The 26,198-nt window shown below is 45.0% G+C and overlaps 2 protein-coding genes across 2 annotated transcripts; both read left to right on the top strand.

Annotated features, from left to right (window-relative positions):
* Positions 1–8,474: 8,474 nt before the first annotated feature.
* Positions 8,475–9,809, top strand: N7515_001879 (uncharacterized protein; the record flags this gene model as incomplete). Its single annotated transcript, XM_056662623.1, has 1 exon — positions 8,475–9,809. One exon carries the CDS (start codon positions 8,475–8,477, stop codon positions 9,807–9,809), a length of 1,335 nt encoding a protein of 444 aa, XP_056524736.1.
* Positions 9,810–10,114: 305 nt separating this feature from the next.
* Positions 10,115–10,639, top strand: N7515_001878 (retrovirus polyprotein; the record flags this gene model as incomplete). The annotated part of the gene is made up of 1 exon (XM_056662622.1): positions 10,115–10,639. The coding sequence occupies one exon, from the start codon at positions 10,115–10,117 to the stop codon at positions 10,637–10,639; it is 525 nt and encodes a 174-aa protein (XP_056524735.1).
* Between the last annotated feature and the right edge of the window lie 15,559 nt (positions 10,640–26,198).

The following is a 26,198-nucleotide window of genomic DNA, read 5'->3' as shown; positions in this document are numbered from 1 at the left end:
GTTGATTGGTAACTGTATGATTGTTCGATTGATGGTAGATAATTCCCTGGGGGATCTGGCTCCTTTTATGTCTGTCCCTGGCTAAACTTTTGTCTACCGCGAGTGCCGTCTATCTTGTCCGAGTGGCGAGAGTCCGAATGATGAGGGTCGAAGCCACGCGTCTGATGACGAGGCGAGGTGGCTATGATGAGGGTCGAAGCCACGCGTCTGATGACGAGGCGAGGTGGCTATGTGGAAAGCCATGTGGAAGGCCTGAGGGAGAGGCTAACGTAATTCATTCGTCCTTTGAATCCATCCACCTTCCACAATACTTTCCTCTCATGTAAGCTTGGTCCAAATTGCGCCCAGGCCTCAACATTAAAGTCCCTTTTGTGGTATCGAGGAGTTAAACCAGATCGGATGCCGCGCAGATCTATCTGTGCCTTTCAACTTACCCAGACATCCCGGTATGGGTGCGCCGCGCCAAATTGTCCAAGTACCTTTTACATGGCCATGCTATACTAAAGACACATATCCCCTAACTAGGTCTACTTCTAAAAATGAGTAGGGACGACTGAATTTAGATACTAATATCAAACTTTCAAATGGAATATCATATAACCATCCCCTTTAAGGAGTCCCGGTCAAGAATTTTATAGAGTACAATAATTTGTAAAATTCCGCTCTCAAAACATGACGAAGTCTTTCTTTCTCACGTCGAAATAGAAGAGATTGTTCGTCTCTCAGCTCGGGGTTTTTGCCTTTTAATAATAAAGATAGCAATAAATGCTAGACGCTTATGTATGCTAATAACGACGAACTAGAAACTGTAAGGGTTATGCCCCGTGTATGATCTAAAAATATCAAATATCACACGTCGACAGACACACGCTTGCGGAATCTATCATCAAATACAGCAAGCACATCAAGAGCAATGATAAAATGAGTGAAATCCTCCGCCGAAATCAGCTACTATGATCATGCTCACATCATTCAAACCAAGTAAAACATACTTAAGTGATCCCACCAACTTCTTTCCACATTTTCTTTCAATCTTCTTCCACTAACTAATCCATTAACTTCAACAATACCTTCCTCCGCCTCTGTTGTAAACGTCCAAGACCCCTACAACGGATAACTCATGTGGATCTCTGATATAGCATGGACATGTAAAGGTATTTGGACAATTATGTCAAAATGGACAACGCGGTCCAGCACAGCCGCACCGGGAAGAGCGGGAAAGCTGAAAGGAACAGATACAGAAGTATTGATGTGGTCGGAGTGTTGTCAAGTTACAATCAAGTGAAGAAGAGTCACCCAGGCTGCTATTGAACACGAACAACTGATACATGAACCAGGGGCTTTATATATCATGAGTTGCTCCAAAGTATAAAAAGGCAGTAGAGATTATCTCAACTGCAAACTGTTAAGATCCTGTATTGTGGGTATGAATTGGAAACCTGACATGACAACTAGTTAGTTGTCATAGTGGTCTCTTTGGTTAACGCCTGGACTTACGTTAGGCAGGTGGTGTCAGGACCACATGCCGTAACAACATGGCACGATCATGGTGTCGGTTGATTGCGTAAAGCCTTGACGTGTGGGTCCTCTTCCTATGTCCTTGCCGCGTGATTGCACTCTTATGATCGCAATACCCTTCCGCAACATTTCGAGTAATTAATTGATACTTAGTAGGCTGTCTCCTAACTCAGGAGTATAACTAATATAGAATTAATTATACTGATTATTGATTGAACCGTTGAACATGGCGTTTACCATTGTATTTCGCACTTGGTCCTACTGCGTCTGCATAACCAACTGTCATGAATCTTCATCAGATTCCTCCCTGCATTGCCTCCTTCGTTCTCGCCCTTACAACCTGCATCTGCAGCTGTATGCGAGCCATTCCTTGCTGACTCTGGAATTCCCCTACCGGAGTTCCCCTGTCGGAATTCCTTTCGGACTTACGGGTCTTGTCTTATTGTTTGTTTACTTACACTTCAGAGCGGGAAAGGAAAGCTATATAGGATTGCATCCCCTGTGTACATAGTTTTCCTCTTCACGCAACAATTTATGTCTTGTCTCCTTAGTCTGGAATCCTTGTCTTGCCTGATCCTTCCTTGTATTGCCAGACCTTTCCACAGTCTTGGTACCTTCCTCGGCAATCCTGCCCAGTATACGATCCGGCCGCACGCCCGGTTCTCTTCTGCTACCCTCATACCTCCTGTCTACCACGAGCTCGGCTCCGGATCGTGACACCAACCATTGGTTTTTCTGGGCTCATATCTGTGTAATAACTTTAAATCGCAGATTGTATGTATTGTAGCAGCAGTAGCAATATAGAAACAACAATATTTAATAAACATTAGATATTTCAACCGGATTGGCAAATGTACGTTTGCGAGTTTATTTTGGAGGTTCGCAGCTGGGCAAGGTATTACGGAAGGTATTTAAATAGATGTCCAGTCAATTGATTTGATTATAACATTGTAAGGGTGTTGGTAGCTAATTTTGCTGGGGGAATTGTCTCGATTTATCTTTTTCTTAGGGTTGCGTTTGCTGCATTTGATGATAGACTCCGCAAGGGTTTTAAAAAAAATATTTATGAAATTCAAACCGAGGGACTGCTTGCCCAGAGGGACGAGGCAGTCAACCGCCGAATCAGCAACGTGGATCCTGGTTGTTTCAGCAACCCGGATATTCCGGCAGGAACTTCAGACTTCAACTTTCCTACCTTTTTTAAACGCCAATTAATCAACCAGAAAACCATAAATTTCATTAAACTAAGTTTTGGGGCATTTGTTATAAGAATGGCCTTTTTTATGACACCCAAAACAGGTGATTTGCCGCGGCATAGGGGGTAAAACATGGAGTGTAGGTTCAACATAGGGTTCTGGAGCGGATGTAGGACGAGATATATATCTCACACTTGCACCTTCCTCACCACCAACATTGGTAGTAGGACTCTAAAGCTCAGTTAAACCGCCTCTATTGGGTACTTGCCTCATTGTTTGTCCATCTTTTTTGTCTGCTTTCTATTCCATTCCCATAAATGCTCGATTTCATCCCGCATCACGATACGCTCATCAACTAACTTGACCGACAATATTCACCCATACGCGACTGCCATCCTGCAAAACACCCTTCCGACCGGTACAGAATGACTGTGTAATGTCCTTTGTCATTGCAATAACCCCCATTGCAAACCCTGGTTCGTCAAAGTTGTAGATATCATCCGAAGTGATAGCATATTGAGCGATCGCTTTTTCAACCGGCCTGAACCACTCAATAATGGTATTTGGATCTTCCAGCAAGTCGCATCTATAGCTATAGCCACGAGAGAATTGACTAGAAAGCTCGGGATGTCGTTTCATGTATCTTGTTGGCCAATTATTGCCAAGGGTCTGGGGGTATTCCCTCTACGGGTTTGGAGTACTATATTGGCTATATCTCTCGAGATGGCGGTCGTAAGAGCAGCACCTCTAGTAACCATAGAGATTAACCTATCCCGGATTGATCCTCTTAGTTATGGGTGAATTTATATAAGGCTTGTAGCCCTCATGACAGACCAACTAGTAATCACCTGGATCACGTCCTGTAGCGTAGACCGCGGGACCTTGAAAGAGCGAGCAGCAGCAGCAACGGATGTAACCCAGCCACTTTTAATAACCTTAGTTACAAGCAGGATCCTGCCTACCTGCTCATCTAATTTCTAAGATTTTTGACCACGGATTGGTGGCATGATAGGCATTTGAAAATTGGAGGTTTGGTGAGGAGAGGAAAATTGAGGTGCCTGCCGGAATATCCGGGTTACCGAAACAACCAGGATCCATGTTAGTAAGACTAATAAATAAATATTTATAAATTATGGCCTTACAGTCCCTAGAGATGCTATGCTACCGGAATAAGCACATATGCTATGTGCGAACCTCCACCCAGGCCAGTCACCATCTCCAAAACACATAGTAAAATAAAGCTCCAAATTACAACTTCATATCTTACCAACGGTGGTCCGTACGGAGTCATTCCTGTAACCTGCCAGGGCATCTTTTGGGTAATAATAGCATCTATAGGGGCTTTGGGTGAAGTTTAAGCATTTGATTCTTGCATGATACATAACATGAGAGTCCTAGATCCCTTGCACTGTATATAGCACCGCCATTTATGGCCTATGATAATGAGGTTCGTTGGATTTGTTGAATTGCTCAGTGCTAGCATAATAAAATTGTCGCCTAATATTTTGTATAATACCCCTTAGCCTTCCGTACTGCCCCCAAACGTCTTCCCATGCTAATACCAACGAGTCCATCTTTGCGTGGACTAATTAATGCCCTCCAAACTTCCACTAAGCGTTTCTTGAGATACACCCAGTCTGCCTCCGACCTTTTCATGTCAAGAACCAGCGGAAATAGCACAAAAAGAACGTTTAACCTGCGCCATACCCGTTCAGTTTTGTGCAAATCGGGTGAGTGCGGGGGTTAAACCTCGACGTATACTCCGTGAGTTCTAAACCACTCTGTCGTGTCCGGAGCTAGATGGATCCCCGCATTACCTTACCGTAGGACTTATCAATCCAATCACATTAGACTTTTTTGGAGCGCCGGAATATGACTTGCCGTATAACCACTCCCCGAATGCGAGACCTCGTCGCTCTCCATGATGATGAGCATGTTAGTATGCAGGTTGATAATCTGTCCATTGTTCCACTTTGAAGGAAGGCAGGGTATATATAAAGGACCTCGATCATATATCAAGATCCCTGTGTTCAATCTCATTATTGTTACTTGTGCTACCAGAAGGAACCTCAGTGACTCGTATCTTGGATTATAACCTGACACCCACAACGATCCGATCAGCACCTTGGTGGAAATCCGCTCGGCGCCCCAATTAGCATCTCCCTTTGATACCCTCAAACGGACTCAGCCCGCATAAGGCCTTGCAGGCAACGGTACGGCTGAGAGGCAGATCAGCGACATAGGAAGCCCAATCATATTCCTCCCTTGGGCGATGACTAGTTGGTCGTGCGTAACACAGAGGTCTATTGTCTAGGTAGGAAGACAGTAAGATGTGGAGCTCAGTGTTACGCCCAGTTACGAATGATGAAGAAGATCGATCAATGTAGTGGCATTAAACGAAGCAACTAAGCATGAGGAGAGAAGGAAGGAAGGAAAACATCTCCGCCAGGACGTGCTGATATCCTGTCCGATAAGCAGCACGTGCCCCTCCCTTATTGTTAGATTTGTTACGTGTCTGTCTCCCTCAAGTCACATGCCTCATAGCCCCAAGTCCTCCACGACCTGTAACACTCAGAAGTGATTGTGCAATTTCGTTAGAACGACACTGAGGCTTGGAGAGTCCTCATGGCCCTCTCTCCAAGTCGAAGTATTTAACATGAAAGGTGTTTAACAGTACAACTCTATGAGAGCAAAGGAAATTCAAATATCCGGCCTAGCTGGACCCAGCTCCCCAGTCAGCTATTGCTTTTGTGGACAGGAAGCCATGAAATAATTTTAGATCGCAAGTTGGATATACGATGTTGATATTCTCGGCATCCCGAGTCATCTTGCTTTAAATACATGCTGCGATGCGGTGATTGCGCTCCACAGCCTGCTTGCTCCCTCGGGAACTAAAATCAGGGGGTGCTTCGACAGGATACAACTGTCACGATCAAAAACAAAATGAATTGTTGTATCAAATTACTAGAATACTAAAGCTGAAGAATAAAAAGAAAGAAAGAAAAAAGCGGGGGCACGGCCTCGACTACAATATCAGCCCGGCAGAATCGCCACTCTCCGCCTAAGCTTAGACCGTCACAACAACTACCCTTTATGCAGGACTCGATAACCTGAGATGTAGGGTTTCAACCAGCCCCTTGGAGGTTTGCAGCAGAGGAGGGTATTGTGGAAGGTGGGTGGGTTGAGAGGAAGATATTGTTGAAGACCAATGGACTTGAGAAAAAATATACTGTGGAAAATGTGAACCAGAAGGTAGATAGATGGAGTCGAATACGCTGGTTTGGGTTTGATAATATGATATGAACTTGATGATGATAGCTAGTTTTATTGGCTTTGACTCTGTAAGATCTACAATTATCATATATAACACATTTGGGAGCCTATCATCAAATACAGCACATGAATAAGATAACGGGAGTCACATCCCACAGGATTGTTAATCATCATCAAGTTTATCTTAATCAAACAACCTTATTCTTTCCACATTTTCCATCAGTCATTTCCCAGGCAATTCACCCTTCAGCACTACCTTTCTCTCCATCATCCCACCTTCCATAATACCTTCCTCCACTGTACACCTCCAAGAGACACCTTTTGTGATGAACACATGGAGCTAGGACTGTTGGAGGGTTATCATATGATGGGAGGAACGGACTGGTACTATGTATCTCTTTCTTCCTCTTGTTTCTTTTCTCTTTTCCCTCTTCTCTTCAGTCTTGTTGTTCTAGTATTAAGGACTCGATTAACTTCACAACGCCTTTCACCCTTTTCATGTGCTGCATGCACTTCATGTATTACAATTGGTGATAAACTCCGCAGTCGTCTATCTACAAGTGTCAGTCCGCCGACGTGTTATCTTTCATAATTTTAGATCTCACACAGCCAGTAGAAGTGCAAACAGTGCAAAAGAAAAGAAAGGGTAAAGATAGTCGATTGCGTCGATTTCGCATTCCTCACGGATGCAGCGTCGACCCTTCCCTCTGCTGTGCACCTCTTCGCTCTTCCTTCACCTTCCACGGTGTAGCCTCTCTCTGAAGCTCCCCGGATCGTCGTCTTCCTGCGTCTGCAAGTTTGCCAGGTTTCATGCATCGTCGTCATCATCGTCCGCAGCTCTGGTGTAAGGAGAGGAGTCCCAAGATACTGGATGGGGTAGTGGACGACCCAATAGCAAAGGACTAAGGTCAGGTAGAAGATGGTGAATCGATAAGATAAGAGGATGAGTGGTAATACTGGGAGTTTGTAGCCGAAGGGCAATAGAGTAGACGATACGAATCAAGATATCTTTGTGTGCGTAGGTAGAAACATCAATTAATTCTTGAGGATCTAACAAGAACCCAAGTGTCTGGGTCTTTATCCTCAAGCCTCTCTCACTATCTAACGTAGTACACCAGTCAAGCGGAGACGATCCAGATCGGCCCGCCCGGATGTCCGGGGAGGTGAACCAAACACTAATACAGATAAGGTTCACATGACATAAGTCATGACATGCTTGACAATGGGGTGGAAAGCAATGACGGAGTACCGGAGACAAGCCAGGGTCTCCCGCATGCCCCAGCCAAGGCCAGTGGGCCTAGTAACAAAGAGTCAAAATACTCAAAGTCAATTTCCCTTCACATCTGGCAGGTCGGTGTGTGCGTTGTCGTGAGATTGGCAGACGTGGCGGCTTGCCACTGTATTGTTCTTCCTTATTTCTCGACGAATCGAGGTCCCTTGACTCATGTTTCATTATTGTGTTACGGGGTTCCCCTCTTGGGACCCTCACATGCTCAGCGGTTAGGCCTTGTATGATCGTCCGGCCCCACACGTGATCGGAGACGTGGACCGGAGATGATCTTGGACGGGACCCCGGATTATCATGGATCTGAATGCTGATGATTATCGGTCTTCCATCATCTTAGGGCTCGGACCCCGCAATATCTTGTTTTATCACAGCTGATCTTCGATTGACCATCGAATTCATTGTCACTTGGGGGATCGCCAGATTGTCTATGAGAGATTTATCATGTTCTATGAGGGAATTCTCTCATCGTCGTCATTGTGTTGTCATTGAGTTATACTGTGTTCGTTGTTAAATACTTCGCCTTGGAGAGGGCCATGAGAACTCTCCAAGATTCAGTCTCGTTATCGATTGAATGATATTCTTATCTGAACTCCACATCTTATTATCTTAATACCTAGCTAGCCATTAGCTTCGTTTATAGCTACCCCTTAACATATTGGATCTTTTAGATTTAGGACTTAATGTAATGCCTGCGTTATATATATTTATATCTCACAGAGACATAGCTCTCTAGCTAGTCAGCTACTTGGAGGGCCCCTGCTCCTATGGTAGAATTCTTTTTTTGGAAGAAAAAAAAGTGACATGCATATTTAAGAACAGTCACCAAGCTGGACAAACGAGGTCTAGTACCATTGGATTGAGGCTTTCGCTCGGAGTTGTGGGCGGAGGCGCGAGCGTCCCGTACGATGTGTGACGGTCTAAGCTTAGGCGGAGAGTGGCGATTTTGCCAGGCGGATATTTTAGCTGAGGCCGTGCCCCGATTTTTCTTTCTTTCTTTTTATTCTCCAGCTTTAGTATTCTAGTAATTTGATACAACAATTTATTTTGTTTTTGATCGTGACATTATACTAAAGCTCACCCAATCTTACAACTTTCTTTTTCAGCACCTGAAGAGCGAAGAACTGTACTCGGGTACAGGTTCTTGCTACCAGGTACTGCCCCACCCAACCCTGAGCCAATAGGACGGACCGACCGTCATTATGGCACGACCCGGCGGCGAAGGACCCACTGATCGGCCTGATGAGAGTGAGTCTCTCGAGACACCACATGCACGCTCCTTAGAATCCAGGCGACGCAGCTCACTGGTTTTCCCTGGGGATGAAACACATGCCGATAAGCAGATCGACTCCCCCGAGGATTTCGTCGAATGGATTAAAGACAACGCAGAATTCACCTTCACGCTCATGATACACAGGCAAGAGAAGTGGGAACAGAGGGAGCAGGAAATCAAAGAGATGGAAAACGCCCATAAGGAGGAGGTGTTCAACTTAAACGAACGGATTATGCGTTTAACGCAACAAATCCCCCGCGAAAATGAGGATGGAGATTCGCGTATGGAGGCAGAGTATGCCCAGATGCGGGATGAGTTAGACCAGGCTCAGAAGGAGAAAGAAAGTCTGCTGGCGGTGGTCAAGATGATGGGAGGAGGCGCACCTACCGTGAAAGGAAACCATCAGTCCCCTGCACAGAAGAGGTCCGCCAAAATGCCAGATCCTCCGGTGCTTAGTGACGGAAAGGGTGTGAAGTTCAAACCATGGAGGGCAGAAATGCAGCGGAAGCTGCTCTTGAATGATGATCATTACCCCACAACGGCACATCAGTTAGCATATGTCAGCAGTCGATGCGAGGGAAAAGCGTATGGTCATATTAGTCCTCGAATGGAGGACAACTCGACAACTCCCTACCAGACAATCAAGGACGTCTTCGATCATCTGGAAAGCGTCTTTTATGATCCCAACCAAAAGCAGGTGGCTCGGGATGAGTACCTGGACCTCAAAATGGATGCGAAACAAGACTTCATTGATTTCCTGGCGGACTTCACCCGCCTAGCGGAAGAATCCGAACAACCGATGGACCTCAGGAAGAAGGATTTGTATCGGAAATTGCCATCTCTCTTACAAACTCAAGTTATGATCCACTCGGGAGATAAGTCAGTCTCCCTCGAGCAGTTCATTCACAAATGCCAGATTGCTTCCCGCTTGATCGCTCAGCAAGTCGCCGCCCGGAATGCCACTCGAAATACAAACCGCAACAACAATAGCGGCACTGCCGGCCGTGGTGAAGCATCGCGTTCGACTTCCACCAACAATGAGATTACCCGCTTGACCGACGCCGAAAAGGCAACACTTATGAAGGAAAGGAAGTGTTTCATTTGCAGGGAACAGGGCCACGTCTCTTATAACTGCCCCAAGAAGACAAACAAAAACGAAAGGACCGCCGTCGCCTCCGCCACCGTGACGGGTGCCAAGGCCAAAACCAAGACGAAAGACGAGATCGAAGAAGCAGAGACCGACGCCGATTCGGGAAACGAGTAGGCCTGGGACAAGTCTCCCTCCCAGGTGTGAAAGGGGTGTCACTCACGAAACTGGATCACACACAATTACTATCCGATAACAGTTTAACGTTTAGTGCGCGTATATCTATGAATGGAAAAGCTATTTCAGTTTCTTGCCTAGCTGACACCGGAGCCAATGGATACCTTTTTATAAACACAAACTTGGTTAAGGCCCTCATTCGCCATTGGAATTTGCGGACGCGCCGATTAGACCAGGAATTTCCCGTGGAAGCGTACGATGGCGACTCACGGAATTGTATTCGACACGCAGTGAAGTTAACTTTGATGATTGACGGTCGAGTCCAGCTCAAACAGCCGATGGTGGTGACCGAGTTAGGCAAACACGACCTCATTCTGGGAAAGTTGTGGTTCAAGAAATTCAATGTGTTACCTGATTGTGCCAATCACCGGTTGTGGTGGCCCGAGGATCGTTCCCTGAAGGATCAAGTCGTCACCCAACTGATCCGTCCTGTTCCTCGGAAGATTCTACGGCGACCGAAACTGAATCCCGACCATCAGAAGGATGTCGAGCGCCGTGATAAATTGATGGAACAAGAGATTCACGGAGAGCATGCCGATCGCCATAAACGGCCCCGGGTTGCGGACCAAAACCCCCAGGCCATGAAGAGAAGCTACGGGCATGATCATAAGGGGGACACCACAGAGAAGATGCAACGTGCACTGAAAGGTGAATCTATTGCAGTGATACCCCGGAAAGTCCCCGACCAAGCACCGCGAAAGAGCCTGGACATCGCAGCCGAGTGGGCTTCCATAGGCATATGCTCCGGGAAGGCACAAAAGTCTTCGTGACTTCACTGGCCCAAATTGACCGGATCATCGAGGAGAAGAGCCGTGGAGAAGAGCAAGACTTCGAGGCCAAGGTGCCAAAGTGTTACCACCACCGAAGAAGGGTTTTCTCCCGGCAGGAATCAGACACCTTGCCACCCCTGAGAGGCTCGCCCGATCACCGCATCGAACTAGAAGGAGACCCTTCCGCTTTGGGATATTGTCCGTTGTACAAACAGACCGAGGAGCTACGGTTTGCCAAAGATTACATTATGAGAAATCTGGACAAGGGATTCATCGTCCCGTCAACGACCCCGTACCAATCTCCGATCTTGATGGCCCGAAAACCAGGGGGAGGTTTCCGGTTCTGCGTGGATTATCGGAAGTTAAATGCACCGACGAAAAAGGATCGGTATCCTATCCCGCTCATCGATGAGATGCTACAGCGGGTTAGCAAAGTCAAGTACTACACAAAGCTTGACGTGTACCAGGGATTCCATAGGCTCCGCATGGATCCCGCATCGGAGGATCTTACCACGTTCCGTTCCCGCTATGGGGCATTTAAATATAAGGTCCTGCCTTTCGGACTAACAAACGGACCCGCAACCTTTCAACGGTACATCAACCACACTTTGGGCGAGTATTTGGACGACTTTTGTACGGCATTCATTGATGACATCCTGATCTACACCGACGGTTCCCTAGAACAGCACCAACAACATGTAGACTCGGTCTTGAAAAGACTCGGAGAGGCCGGTCTTCAGGTAGCACTGCACAAGTGCGAATTTCATACCACCGAGACGAAGTTCTTGGGATTCATCATTGGGACCGACGGGATCAAAGTGGACCCGGCGAAGATTGAGGCGATCAACGCTTGGGAGCCGCCCACCACCGTCAGGGGAGTCCAGTCTTTTTTGGGAATGTGTAACTTCTACCGACGCTTTATCCGGAACTATAGTCGAGTTGCGAAGCCGTTGCACCGGCTGACCAAGAAGGAGGTACCCTTCAAATGGACCCCCGAATGTGACCAAGCGTTCAGAGAGCTGAAACGGTTATTGACGAACACACCGACCGGTTCTCGCACATTACGACCCAACAGCAGAAACCCAGATCCAGACCGATGCATCAGACGGTTGCCTTGGAGGCGTGCTGTCGCAAAAAGGCCCCGACACCGAATGGCACCCAATAGCATTTTTCTCGAAAACAATGGACCAGGCGGAACGAAATTATGACACACATGACAAGGAAATGCTAGCCATTATCCGATCCCTCGAGGAGTGGAGGGCCGAGTTAGAAGGATTACAACGCGATGAACGTTTTGGAATCTGGACCGACCACCAATCACTGCAATACTTTATGACCAGTAAGAGACTGAATGGTCGTCAGGCAAGATGGTGTGACTACCTCTCGCGTTTCCATTTCCTGATCCGATACCACCAAGGTAAAGGCAACGTGGTAGCCGATGCGCTATCACGGAAGGATAAACCAGTGAACCAGAAAGACGAACAAATCATGTTGCCACGTGGAGTACTTGAGTTTGGTGTGCATCCTGATGACCAGGAAGAAGAAGATCAGCATGAGTCACCTGCAGTCATAGCACCGATCTTAGCACCAGTTGTTGTCTCGCCGATTGTCGATCGGGTCTTGCATGCGAATCGTACGCATCCAGATCTTCAAGAGTATCGTGAGAAGGCAGAGCAAGGACACAGGAAGTGGCAGTTACGAGGTGGTCTGCTTCTTCGTGAAGGACGGCTGGTGGTGCCAAACGAGGGAGACCTCCGCGCGCGGCTTCTAGACGAGATTCATCGCCAGCCGTCAATGGCGCACCCAGGCCAGGAAAAGACGAAGAGAATGACTACTGCGCGATATTACTGGTCAGGCCTCGCAGAAGATGTACGCCGGTATGTAGACAACTGTCGTGTCTGTAAGCAGACAAAGGCATGGAGGGATAGACCGCCCGGACTCTTACAACCACTCCCAATCCCCGGACGCCCCTGGCAACATATCACCATGGATTTCAGGTCCTTTCCGAAGGACCGGAGAGGGTACGATGCAGTATGCGTTTTTGTGGATCGCCTATCGAAAAGGCCGATATCCGTGCCATGTCCTTAAGAAACAGACGCGAAGGCCACAGCACGTCTTTTCATTGACAATGTGTACAGATGGGTAGGGCTGCCAGACTCTATTGTGTCTGACCGGGGAGGCCAATTCATATCCTCGTTTTGGAAGGAGTTTTGTCGAGTACTCGGGATCGAAAGGAAACTCTCAACGGCATTTCACCCTCAGACTGACGGACAGAGTGAGATTGCAAACCAGTACATGGCCCAACGATTAAGGCCGTTTGTCGATTACTACCAAGATGACTGGTCCGAACTCTTGCCAATTATTGACTTCGCAGCAGCAACATTACCGCAGGAGACAACAGGTATGTCTCCTTTCTACGTGGAAAGGGGGTATGAACCGAGAGTATCATTCGACTGGCCGACCCCAGAAGCTATGGACTGGAGAGAAAATTGGCTGTCAGGAACAACAAGTGGGAGACGACCAGGAACGAGATGCACGGGAGTACACAAATCGCCTACAAAGCATCTGGGAACAGGTACAGCAGCAAGCAACTGCTGCGCAGGAGCGTCAGCGACGCCAAGCAGATCGCCATCGCCGCGAAGAAGACTTTGACGTGGGAGATCTCGTGTTCATCACCACAAGAAACTGGAGGACCGATCGACCAAGTCGGAAACTGGCAAACCAAGCCGCAGGCCCCTTTAAGATCCTTGAAAAAGTTGGCAGAGCCTACCGATTAGACCTACCTGACTCGATCCGCGTACACCCGGTGTTTGCGCCAGAGAAACTCCGACTGGCAGCCAGTACAGAACCGCTGCCGGGTCAAGTGCTCGATCCGCCTTCACCAGTGACAGTGAACGAGCAAGATGAGTGGGAGGTCGAGGAAATCCTCGCAGTGCGCCGGTACTATGGAAAGCTGCAGTACCGTGTAAAATGGTTCGGCTATGACCAAGATGGCAATTGGTACCCAGCCAGGAATTTCAAGAATTCCCCAGAGAAGCTGTTGCAATTCCACAGGACGCATCCTGACTTGCCTGGACCGCCAAAACGCCTCAACGAGTGGGCCGAAGCTGCGTTGGAAGACAGGTTTGACGCAGATCATCCAGACGATGACAAACCTGTTGAGGCAAGACCTGGAGGGCCAGGTCCTCTTAAAGAGGGGGGTAATGTGACGGTCTAAGCTTAGGCGGAGAGTGGCGATTCTGCCAGGCGGATATTTTAGCTGAGGCCGTGCCCCGCCTTTTCTTTCTTTCTTTTTATTCTCCAGCTTTAGTATTCTAGTAATTTGATACAACAATTTATTTTGTTTTTGATCGTGACACGATGTACATAAAAGCTGGATTCGAACCGAGGAGGGACTGCTTGCCCACAGGGGCGAGGCGGGCATCTGCCTAGACAGTTGTAAGAGAATACGCCGGCGAATGTCGTAGTATTTCATGTCGTAGTATTTCAAAGCTACGGAGTTCTCTTTACCAGCATAGGACCCAAGAGTAAATACATGACAAAAAAGGCCATATAATATTATCTCAGTACTGCGGGCATTGCAAGCTAGCGTAATTCACATGCGAACCGCCAGTATAAGCGAGCCGCCATCTCCATCCAAAACACATAGTGAATGCGATTATCGATATTGTCTCAACAGCCATGATTTAATTTTATCTTCTTTTTCATTAGCCACTGCTAAAATAATTGGCATTATATGTCAATTTCAAGATAGTAGTCAAAAGCTAGAATTATCTAATAAATAAATGGCAAACCGATGGGTCCCGCTTCTAAGCCAAAGCTATATAATGATCATTTCAATAATTATCCAAAATGACGTTGTTAAAAGCAAGTGTTAAGGGGTAACTAGAAACAGAAGACTATTGGCTAGGTAAGAAGACAGCAAGTTGTAGGGCTCAATGATATGAGCAGGCTCAGACATGGGCATAGTCTATTTGATAACGAGACTGAATCTTGGAGAGCCTTCATGGCACTCTCCAAGCCGAAGTATTTAACATGAGTGTAATGATAAATGCTCAATGCCCACTGGCACAACAAAGTGGGGTAAAAGAGGGGAAACTCCCTCGTACAACATGATAGTCTTTCACAGACTACTGTATCCGACGATCTTCCAACGATCGTCTGAGATCTCCCGAGACCATCCAAAGCCATGCAAGGCCATCCACGATCGGTCAAGATCATCCGAGATCAAACAAGATAATGCGGGGTCCGAGTCCCAAGATGACGGAAGCCCGATGATCCAATCAAAGATCAATCCGGGATCCAAGTCAATGATGTGTGGAGCCCAATGATCGGGCGAGGTACAATGCTCATCCAGAGTCCGAGCCATGAGATGATAACGCTGTCATGAGATGTGAGGGGTCCTAGGGTAGGACCCCCTAACACGAGGTCCAATAATCGATCATCTAGACTCCGAGCTATAAGGGATAACGCTGATGATCAGCTACTTTGCTTGATAGCTCTATTCCAGCTTGGTTGTTGTATCTTTGTTTAATTTACCAAGATTATAAAAATTCATTTTCACATATAGTGGCATCTCTAGCCATGCTCTTAATTCTTGACCGAAATGCATAACCTGGAGTATTTTAATCAGTCAATCGAGCTCTTCTTGCCTTGTGGATTAACGTTAAACTAGATTAACTCTTTCAATTAAACCAATTGGCTCCCTTATTGTTGGGCTTGATCTATGTTCAACACAATATTTTATTAAAGCTAATTTAACCCCTTTTATTTTGGGGGATTGATATAGTTGCCCACCCCCTCCCCCCCCCCCCCCCCTTTGGGATAATTTTACTCCTCCCCTGCCTGATTTTGGCCTGATTTTCCCCTAATCATAAAGCATCTCTATAGTCTGCGGGCCTAATTCTGATAAATGCACATCAGAATCCGACATGAGGGATGTAAGCCAACATGATGATATTGATTGAGGCTTTTGGAGGACAGGATGCAATGAACAATGAGTTGAGAATGACAAACTCCAACCTGGAAGCCAGAAATCATGAATAAACTGGGGGTTGATCAGTATTGAACTGTTTGTTTCCTATGGACAACCGATTGACTTGTTTTGATAGTAATTTACATAGTAAGTTCTGGGAGGTTACGGTAGAGGAAGGAATTGTGAAGGTAAATCGTTCTTGGAGAAAATTGAAGTTGTATTGAAAAGATTAGTGAAGTCAAATATAGTTGATTGGGAACTTGATGATCTTTATGATGATAGATAATCCCTGGTGGATTTGACTCCTTTCATGTCTGTCCCTGGCTAAACTTTTGTCCTCCGCGAGTGCCGTCTGTCTTGTCCGAGTGGCGAGGCGAGGTGGCCATGTGGAAGGCCATGCGGAACAGCCATGTGGAAAGCCGAGTTGCAAGGCCGGGTCGGACTCTCCGAGGCCGCGCGTCTTGTAGCTTGTCTGGGACTGGGCCGATATGTGAAAGATTTTGCTCTCATATAACAGTACTTGTGAAATCTCAAAGCTTGACCAGGAGGCGGCGAGAAAAGTGGGAAAATCAGGCCAAATGCAGGCAGGGGGAGTATAATCATCTAAAGGGGGTGGGGAGGGGGGTGTAACTATATCAATACCCTACTTAAATATCCCTTACCATTCATTGACTATCAGTAAATAAATATTTAATTGATACTCCGTACGTCTGTTCGTATTTTTTTATTCATTTATTTATATTCTTACTACTCAATAGGCGGCTGGCCGCCTCGCCCCTGTGGGAAAGCAGTCCCTCCTCGGTTCAAATCCAGCTTTTTATGTACATCGTACGGGGCGCGCGCGCCTCCACCCGCAACTCCCATCGTTAGCCTCAATCCAATGGTGCTAGGCCTCGTCCATCCATCTAGGAGGTTTACGAGCAGAGGAAGATGTTTGGAAGAAAAGGAAGAGGTTTGGCGAGAGCCAATGTATTCTGTGTGTATTGAGATGATTATTTGTAGGAGAAGGCAGAAGAAGTTTGGCAGAGGCCAGTGTGCTTGTATTGGGATGTAGTAGTAGATTCAGAAAGTGATTACCGTGATAATGATCAAGATTCCCTGCGGGATTTGGCTCCTAATAATGTTTTTTCAGAGTAAACGAGACATCCGAAGTCAAGCGTCCGAAGATAAACGAAGATATCCGAAGTTCAACGTCAGTGGCATCAGACTGTCCGAGGTCCGAGCCTGAGCCTTTGCTCTTACAGTCCAGCTTGGTGACAGGTCTTACTTAGTGCAAGTTCATTTTTATTTTTATTTTTATTTTTATTTTTTTCTTCTTCCTCCTCCTTCCCCTATCTTAGCAGTATGGGCCCTCCGAGCAGCTGGCTAGCTACAGAGCTACGTCCCTTCGTCTCCTTCTCGTTGTCCCCCCTGTGTGGGTGCTCGTATTATTTTGATTTCAGCTTTCATTTCTCAATCATATGCTTCAACATTTTACCAAGTGGAAATATCCATATGAATCCAAGTCTTTTTTTCTCTAGCAATGTAATATAAGCTTTATTATCATAGGTTCCTAGGTTCTAGGTATGGTCCTTCCTCCTAGATCGAATATGTATTCTGTCATTTTTTTAAAATACTTTATTTGGAATGTTGACTTACATTATTTGTTTAAATATATGTCTTGTGAAGGAAAAGACGGAGGACTTGGGATTGACGGGGGTCCGACTGAGACCCTGTCAAGATCTGTGCCTCACCTTTCATGGTTCCGATCTACCACGTCATGAGATCTTGTGAAAGATCTCCGCGAAGATCCGTCAGATTGCCTCCACGTCTCGGAACCATGGAACCTCTAATTATTGTGTCCTCCTATTCCGCCACGTATGTGAGTGTCGGGGATAAAGACCCCCGACTTGTGGGATATTCCTTAATCTCTTCAAGATCCAGTTTCTGTATTTACTAGACAGTAATCAGATGACAGGTCTACCTCCCCATCCTGATAACTAGTTATCTCTCTGTATATTTGATAATCATCCTTTTGCCTGACCGTTCACTATCTTCACGTGAGAACAACTATGTCTTACATTTGTATTCTTTGCGAGTAGACATAATTCACGACGTGTGAGGAGGGTTGAGCGACGGGGTTAGACCAGTCATGTGCTTGGATGGATGAGTCACTGTTGTTGAGTCCGAGTCTGTGACGAAAGGAAGTGAAAAGCTTCTTGACTAGTTCCTTTCTTCTCTTTTCTTTCCTCTTTCTATCATGATTATGGCAGGGGAAGGAATGGTGGCGGTGAAGATGTTTGGGAGGAAAGGTTCCTAGGAAGAATGTGGAAGAAAGATAGAATGGTGGAGTCAAGTGAGTCTTGATTGTGTTGCAAGAACTTGATGATAGTGTCACGGGGTATACCAATCAGAGGGTGACAGGTCACTGATCCTTTGAAGTGTTGACCTTTGATGTTTCATATGTTATATCAATCAAAGGGGACATGTCACTGATCCTTTGAAGTGCTGACGTGAGCTGACGTGTTACGGCATGTGGACCTGACACCACCTACCGAACGTAAGTCCAGGCGTTAACCAAAAAGACCACTATGACAACTAACTAGTTGTCATGTCAGGTTTCCAATTCATACCCCCAGTACAGGATCTTAACATGACGTGTGATGATTTGAAATCGTGTGTTGATATCTTTGTTGGTTCATGATCTCTTTATTTGTTTATCACCTCTGGTGTGGCTGAGCATCATGGGGTTCGAGATCATGTATCTATAAATCTACTGATCGAGCCGGCCTGGGAAAGGCAAGAATCAGTCTCTGTTCTATTGTCGAATCTATCAAAGTCTTCTTCTCCTTTACATCCATTTTCTTCTTACCTAGTTGACAGGTCTTCTGTCCTGTAAACAGTCACCCTTAACAGATAGTAGTGATGATAAAACTAATTCCCCTGGGGGATTTGACTCCTAGTTATCTTTGCACTTCATGCGCTGTATTTGGTGAGATTCCGCAATCGTCTGTTGTCCGGAAGCAATAATTTCCCCATCGTCAGTCCGTCCGCATCAATCTATGAACATGAACGTCAGTTCACATGTGTTGTATTTTTATGTCACGTCAGCCCGCAGGCGTCTGTCCGTTAACGTGTCTTGATATTTTTAGATCTTACACTCTTCATAAATTGAATGTTCATGCCATATTGTAATAAATTACGTTCTAATTTCTTTCTTAATATATAATTTTCATCTGTCATTATTTCGCTTAGCATAGATAAATTCGTGATAGTCAGTCAGGTGCATCCTTCTGTTGAAGTATCCTCCATGGCATTTCTGATAGCTAACTTCGTGATGAGTAAGTTGACAGCATTGGTTAGGTTCCATATCACAAGACAGCCAGTCTTTCGCTGTCGACGTCTGCTTTCACAGAAACGCGATATTCCAGCTATTTCGGGGCGAGATGTCTAAAGAGCTCCCATGAGCCATGGGGTGAATGCTAGGCAGCAGATAGATTTCTCATCTGATGAGACGATCGAGCAAAGGATGATTATCGGATATACAACGATATATACAAATAGGGAGGTAAACTTGTCATAAAACCGTCTAGTCGTACAGAGATTGAATCTTGAAGCGATTCAGAACTATCCCACATCCCTGTAGTTGTGAGGACAATGGGGGTTTTCACGTGAGAGTGAACGATCAGGCAAAACGATAGTTATTGAATGTACCAGAATATATCAATTGATCAAAGGAAGTGCTAAACTTGTCATCAGTTTATTGCCTAGTAATACAGAAACTGAATCTTGAACGGATCCTTACGGATATCTGTCACAAGATCCCATGACGTAGTAGATCGAAACCATAAAAGCTGAGAGATCTTGACAGGGTCCCGGCGTGTCCCGTCCCTCCCAAGTCCTCCGTCTTTTCCTTCACAGTAGTCTTTATCCCCAATGCTCACATCAGTGGCGATATGGGAAGACGCATCAGTCAGATGTTCCATGGTTCCATAACGGGGGGGCAAAGATCGCTGAACTCCATCGAGATCTGTCACAAGGTCTAGTCATGAACCCTGGAAGCTGGGGATCTGACAGTGTCTCAGCTTGGCCCCGTCAATCAATCCCAAGTCCTCCGTCTTATCCTTCACAAAGTTATTGCCGATATTGATGTCATCGGCAGCAATGACGAGCATGGTGTTAGATGTTGGAATCTGATAGGTCACAGCCCACAGGTGTTGACAATTACGATAGTAGTATCACTAATTCACTAATACTCATTATGAGCACTGAAGCCATCTCAAGTGCGAATATCGGGAAGGAAGAGGGGGGCATCTTGTGTTAAGGGGTAGATAGAAACAGAAGACTATTGACTAGGTAAGAAGACAGTAACATGTAGGGCTCTGATACGAGCAGGCTCAGACATGAGCATAGTCCATTCGGTAACGAGACTGAATCTTGGAGAGCCTTCATGGCACTCTCCAAGTCGAAGTATTTAACATGAGTGTAATGACAAATGCTCAATGCTCATTGGCACAACAAAGTGGGGAAGAAGAGGGGAAACTCCCTCGTACAACATCACAGTCTTTCACAGACTTATCCAACGATCGTCTGAGATCTCCTGAGGTAATCTAAAGCCACGCAAGGCCATCCAGGATCCTTTAGGATCTTCCGAGATCAAACAAGATAATGCGGGGTCCGAGTCCCAAGATGACGGAAACCCGGTAATCATCAGGATTCAGATCCATGATAATCCGGAGTCGCGTCCAAGATCATCCAAAGTCCACGCCACCGATGACGTGTGGGGCCGGACGATCATACAAGGTCTGAGCGCTAAGTGATGTGAGGGTCCCAAGATGGGAAACCTGTAACACCGAGCCATGAGAGATAACGCTGTCATGAGATGTGAGGGGTCCTAGGGTAGGACCCCGTAACATCTTGAGGATGATGTACACAGTATATGAGCATTACTAGTTAGTTGAACGTTAACTAACTAGTTAATAACGTATTTCACTGCCGAGCTGACCACCCCCAAAACCCATACATAGTAAATGCGATTTTATATCTCAACAACCATGACTTTATTTTGTCTCCTTGTTTCACGATAGCCATTGATAAGAATTATTGGCGTTCTGTATCAATTTCAAAGATATTAAAAGTCTATATTATGGTGATACCAAAAATTACCGTTCCATTACCCCAGATATGTATGTCACGCAAGCATGAAGCCTTGGAATTTCCTCAAACTCCCTATAGATGCTTGTTATGCCCTAACAGACGCTAGCAAGAATAAATGCGTATAGGCCACCGTTGTTGAGTTACTATGTTGTACTTTACCTCTTTTACTATGTGTTTTGGAGTGGCCAGCTCGGTAGTGAAATACGTTAGTAAGTATTTTATCGATAGAGCTCATCAGTTGATCTCGTCAATCTCATTAACCAGTGAATTACGCGGCCGTCGACGCCAGTTCCCACGAGAACTCAAATAAACGGGGGCGCTCGGCGGTAGTTTGACTCCTCAAAAATACTAGAAAACTCGGCATTACTTCCCGGTGTGGCTAAGCAGGAAGGCACGGAATACATATTGTAGTGGGGAGGTGTGACTCCCCCCTACAGGCACGCTCCCCCTGTCCACTCCCTTGATTTCCACGTGAGTGTTTCTTACATCAGCAATTATGAGCTGGCGATATAGTCGCGAGGTAGCCTTTAGTAGCAACCCACAGTCCTACACATCTCTGATTTCTCTTCTTGTGCGCAAGCACCCAACCTCTTTGTTCCTGTAGTCTGATCCTATGCTAGGTGGTACTTGCTGAATCGACCCGTGTGCCTCAGAGCACACAGCCTTCGAGCGTTCCCCTCTTCAATATGTATACTGCGTTCAAGGAGGATTATGGCAGAGGAAGGAATGGTGGCGGTGAAGATGTTTGGGAGGAAAGGTTCTTAGGAAGAATGTGGAAGAAAGATGGTGGAGTCAAGTAAGTTTGATTGTGTTGCAAGAACTTGATGATAGTAGTGATCCTAAAACTAATTCCCCTGGGGGATTTGACTCCTATTTATCTTTGCACTTCATGTGCTGTGTTTGATGAGTCGTCTGCCCGGAAGCAATAAATCGCAATCCTCAGTCCGTCCGCGTCAATCTCTGAACGTTACGGTTCACTTGTGTTGTATCTTTATGTCACGTCAGTCCGTTCACATGTGTTGTATCTTTATGTTATGTCAGTCCGCAGGCGTCTGTCCGTTAACGTGTCTTGATATTTTTAGGTCATATTGATATTTTTAGATCTTCCACTCTCCCTTAATCTGTACAATCTGTGAAGATTATACAGATTAGTTGATTGGTTTGTCCTGCAGCTGTGCCAACTTTGTTAGAGCTGAGAACTGAGGGAATGGTAGATTCTTTGTTAAGATGTCAGCCACTTGATATTTTGTGGGAATATAGATCAGTTTGATCTTTCCTTCTGATATAGCATTTCTTGTGAAACGATACATCAGTGGTATGTGTTTTGTCTTTTTATGGAATTCAGGATTTTCACTTAGTAGCTTGGCCGATAGACAATCCACTAGTATGGTTGGCACTGAGTGCGTATAGCCTAGATGTAGGTTGTCATTGATGTAATCGAACATGCTCTTTAGGTAGTACCTCTTTTGTGGCTTCTTTTAAAGCAATGTATTCAGCCTCGCATGTGCTTAAGGCCACACTCTTTTGTAATTAAAAGTTCCACGATATGGAGTTATTGTGTGACACGTTGCCTGACAGACTAAAGATATAGCCTGAGGTTGATTTATAATCATCCTTGTCCCCGGCCCAACCTGCATCGCAGTAGCCTTTGAAGGTCAAGTTGTTTCCCGAACAATCGTAGTGTAGTCCTAGGGACGGAGTACTTTTCAGGTACTTCCATATCTTCTTGAGAATGTTGAAGTGTTCCTTGTTAGGATTACTCATAAATCTTGAGCAGTATATGACCACATATGTCATGTCTGGTCTAGTTTTTAGTACCAGGTATAGTAGTGAGCCAACTTGCTTTTGATAGCTGTTGATCTCATTTGTTGAGGCATTGCCAGTGTTTTTCTGTAGCCTGACTCCTGGTTCTCCAGGGATTTTGACAGGTTTGTATTCAGTGTTGTTGATGATATCAAATTTGTTCAGGAGTTTCTCAGTGTATTTGGACTGATTGATGTATAATTCTTTGTCTTTGATGATAATATCATTTCCTAGGAATGTGGACACTGGTCCCATTTCCTCGATTTTGATAGGACTTTAGCTTCGTCATGAGGTCTCGGATATACTGCTTATCTTTATGAATGGCTAGTATATCGTCAACGTGGCATATCAAGATGCAGTTTGTTTTTGTATTGATGTAGACTCCTTCGTCATATGGTAAAACCTTAAAGCCATATTTCAATAGGGCCTTGGTTAAGTATTTGTACCACAACCTTGGACTTTGTTTTAGACCATAGATTGCTTTTTTCAAGTGGCCGCATTTGGCAATGTCATCATATATCCCTTCGGGTAATATGGTATAGATTTCGGCGTCTATGTCGGCGTGCACGAATGCATTTTTGACATCATATTGTAGGATGACCCATGCTTTGTTGATAGTTATTATCAGTAGCATACGCCATGTTTCAGTTCTACATGTAGTAGAGAATGTTTCCAGGAAGTCTATTCCTAGTTTCTGATGAAGCCTTGAATTACCCATCGGGCTTTGTATCTGTAGGTTTTCTCATCATTGATGATCCATGATTCTTTGATTGTTGCCTTGTTTGATATAGGTTCTAGTTTGAATACCCATCTCCCTTTTATGGGAGTGATAGCATTTTTGTTGTCTTTTGATTTGGGGATATCAATAACGTCATAGGTGTTTTGTTTTTCTTTTCAACTTCTTTGACTTCTTCTTTGCATGCTCTTATCCAGAGTTCTTTGTTTTTTTTGATTTCATGGCTTGATTTCACCCACTCAGTTCAGTGGATATGGTAGCAGTGAGAATGAAGTTTTTGTTTAGAGTGATAGGATCATTTTGATCTGCTTTTGTATTGTATCCACCTATCCGAGATATCATGTTTTATAGCTCTGTGTCTTGAGCTGTGTAGAGTATATTCATTTCTTTGTATGGGATTTGCACTTCGATTTTGTATGGCCTTTGAGTAGGTAGTCCGGTTGATAGCTCTATGTTGGCTTCACCGTCTTTCTCGTCGTTTGACGTGTCAAAGTTGTAGAATTCGTTTTCACATACAGTGACATCTCGGGCCCATACTGTCTTCTTTCTTTTGAAGTCCCACAGTTCGTAGTTTGTGGCGTCATTGTATCCAATTAGGATGGCTTCTTGTTTTCCTGGTTCAAGTTTTGTTTTGTATTTGTTGTCATGATAATATGCAAGTGATCCCCATGTTTTGATACCTTTGATGAATCGTTTTGTATTGTATTATGTTTCATATGGTGTCTTATAACTTAGCGCTTTGTGCGGTGTTATATTGTATTGTTGTATCGGTATGTAGCTGCTTTTAGAGCTTCTACCCACAGGTAGTCCGGGGCATTTGAGCCGGTCAATAAGGCTCGTACTTTGTTCATCAAGGTCAAGTTGATTATTTCGATCAGACCATTGGGTTCTTTTGTGTATGTTGGGCTAAGTCTATGCTCAATAACGTACTTGGTTAAAGCCACTTTGAAGTTTTTGTTGACGTATTCTTTACCATTGTCGGGAAAGAACTCTTCGAGGCGTCCATTGGTATTGTTTTCAATTTGAGTGTTACGGCATGTGGGCTGACACCACCTGCCTAACGTAAGTCCAGGCGTTAACCAAAAGAGACCATTATGACAACTAAGTAGTTGTCATGTCAGGTTTCCAATTCATACCCACAGTACAGGATCGTAACATTGAGCTTTCAATTTCCCGAAGCAATCATAGGCTTGTTCCTTTCTGCGAAGTAGGAATATCCATATAAATCTAGACTTTTTGTCCAGGAATGTGATGTAATAAGCGTTGTTATCATAGGTTCTAGGCAATGGCCCTCCTAGATCACTATGTATTCTTTCAATCTTTTGGAATATTTTGGTATGTTGACTGGTTTTGTTTATATGCCTGTTGTTCTTTGCAAGCAGGCATACTTTGCAGTGCATAATCGCATTCTGGTATTTTTCTTTTGATAGATCAATATTGATAGTTTTTAGTATAGCTTTCAAAGGTTCATATGATATATGCCCTAATCGTTCATGCCACATCTTGATGAAGTTGGTTTCCACCCTTTTTGTCAATAGGATGTTTTTGTTCTTGTCTTTGTCTGGGATAAGCAGACTTGTTTTGTATAGATTGTCTTTCTTGAATGCATGTGATATGATAGTGTTTTCTTTGTGTATGATGGCGTCCTTTTCATTGAAAGTTGCCTTTATACCATTTTTCAGTAGTTTGTTAACACTCAAGAGATTGACTCCCAATTCTGGGATGTAGTAGACATCATTGATGAAGAATTCCATATTTGTATTTGTTTTGACATAGATTTTGCCTTTGTATTTTGTTTTTAGATCTTTTGCTTCACCCCAACTAACATTTGTTTTTGTGGGTTCATACGAATGGAAGAGTTTCAAATCGCAAATTGTATGAATTGTAGCAGCAGTATCAAGTATAAAATCAAACTTATTAAACATTAAATCTCTCGAACGCATTGACCAATTCAAATTTCTTGAACGCTCTGACGTATTCAAATCTGATTTATGTTTGTAAGTATGATGTTCATCAATGTTTTTGTTTTTATTGAAAAGTGGAAGGCATACCTCTTTCAGCAGGTCGTCATCAGACAACTCAGCTGCATCAGTGATGATAGTGTCCTCATCCATCGGTGTTGTATCAATTTCAATGTCATCCTCTTTCAAGAGGGTGATCATCGCACTTTGTTTGTTTGGGGAGACTTTGGTAGTCTTCTTTGTTGTTGGGGGTTTTTTCAACCTTGTATGTTTTGTTTGGAATTGTAGTTGGAGCTGGAGCTGGTGCTGGTGCCGTTCGGCGAGCTTGCCAACTTTCCGGAGCTTTGTCCGGAAACAGGTACCAGCATTTTTGGTATAATGTGTGGGTATTTTGCAGTGCTCACAATAAGGAGCATTCTGCGCTTGTTTTTTCCAAGGGGTTTTTGTTCCTCTCTTGGTGAATAGAAGTTTGTGACTTTCGATACCACGAGATTCGTCGATGAGATCGGCGAACAGTGACTCGGTAGTATAAGACTCAGGATCTTTTCGGAGTGATTGGACGATTGACTGGGTCAATGTCTCATATTCGTCGCTCAGGCTATTCAGCACCCAAGCAATTATCAGTTGCTTGGGAAGAATGTTCTTGCCCTTGAGATCGTCATTGAGTGTCTAGACCTTGATGAGGTACTCCTCCATGGTGTCGAAGTCCTCAAGGGTCGTGTTGAAAAACTCTTTGAAAATGAGGTACTCGGTCGTGAACCCTTTTGGGTGATAGCACGACTCGAGGGTTGTCCAGGCTGTTTGGCATCGGAACAATCTTTGATGCAGAGGAGGGGTCCATCCTCACACAGGAGCTGTATGATAGACAGCGCCTTCTCGTTCTTGTTTTGCGAGGGTGAAGTGGTGAGGACAGAGATGAGGTCCTCTTTCGTCAAGATGGCCTTGACG

This window comes from Penicillium bovifimosum (assembly GCF_028826915.1).
Source record: "Penicillium bovifimosum strain IBT 22155 chromosome Unknown utg000002l_segment0_segment0, whole genome shotgun sequence".
Taxonomy (NCBI): domain Eukaryota; kingdom Fungi; phylum Ascomycota; class Eurotiomycetes; order Eurotiales; family Aspergillaceae; genus Penicillium; species Penicillium bovifimosum.
Note: the sequence above shows the minus strand (reverse complement) of the source record. Positions and strands in the feature narration are given on the sequence as shown.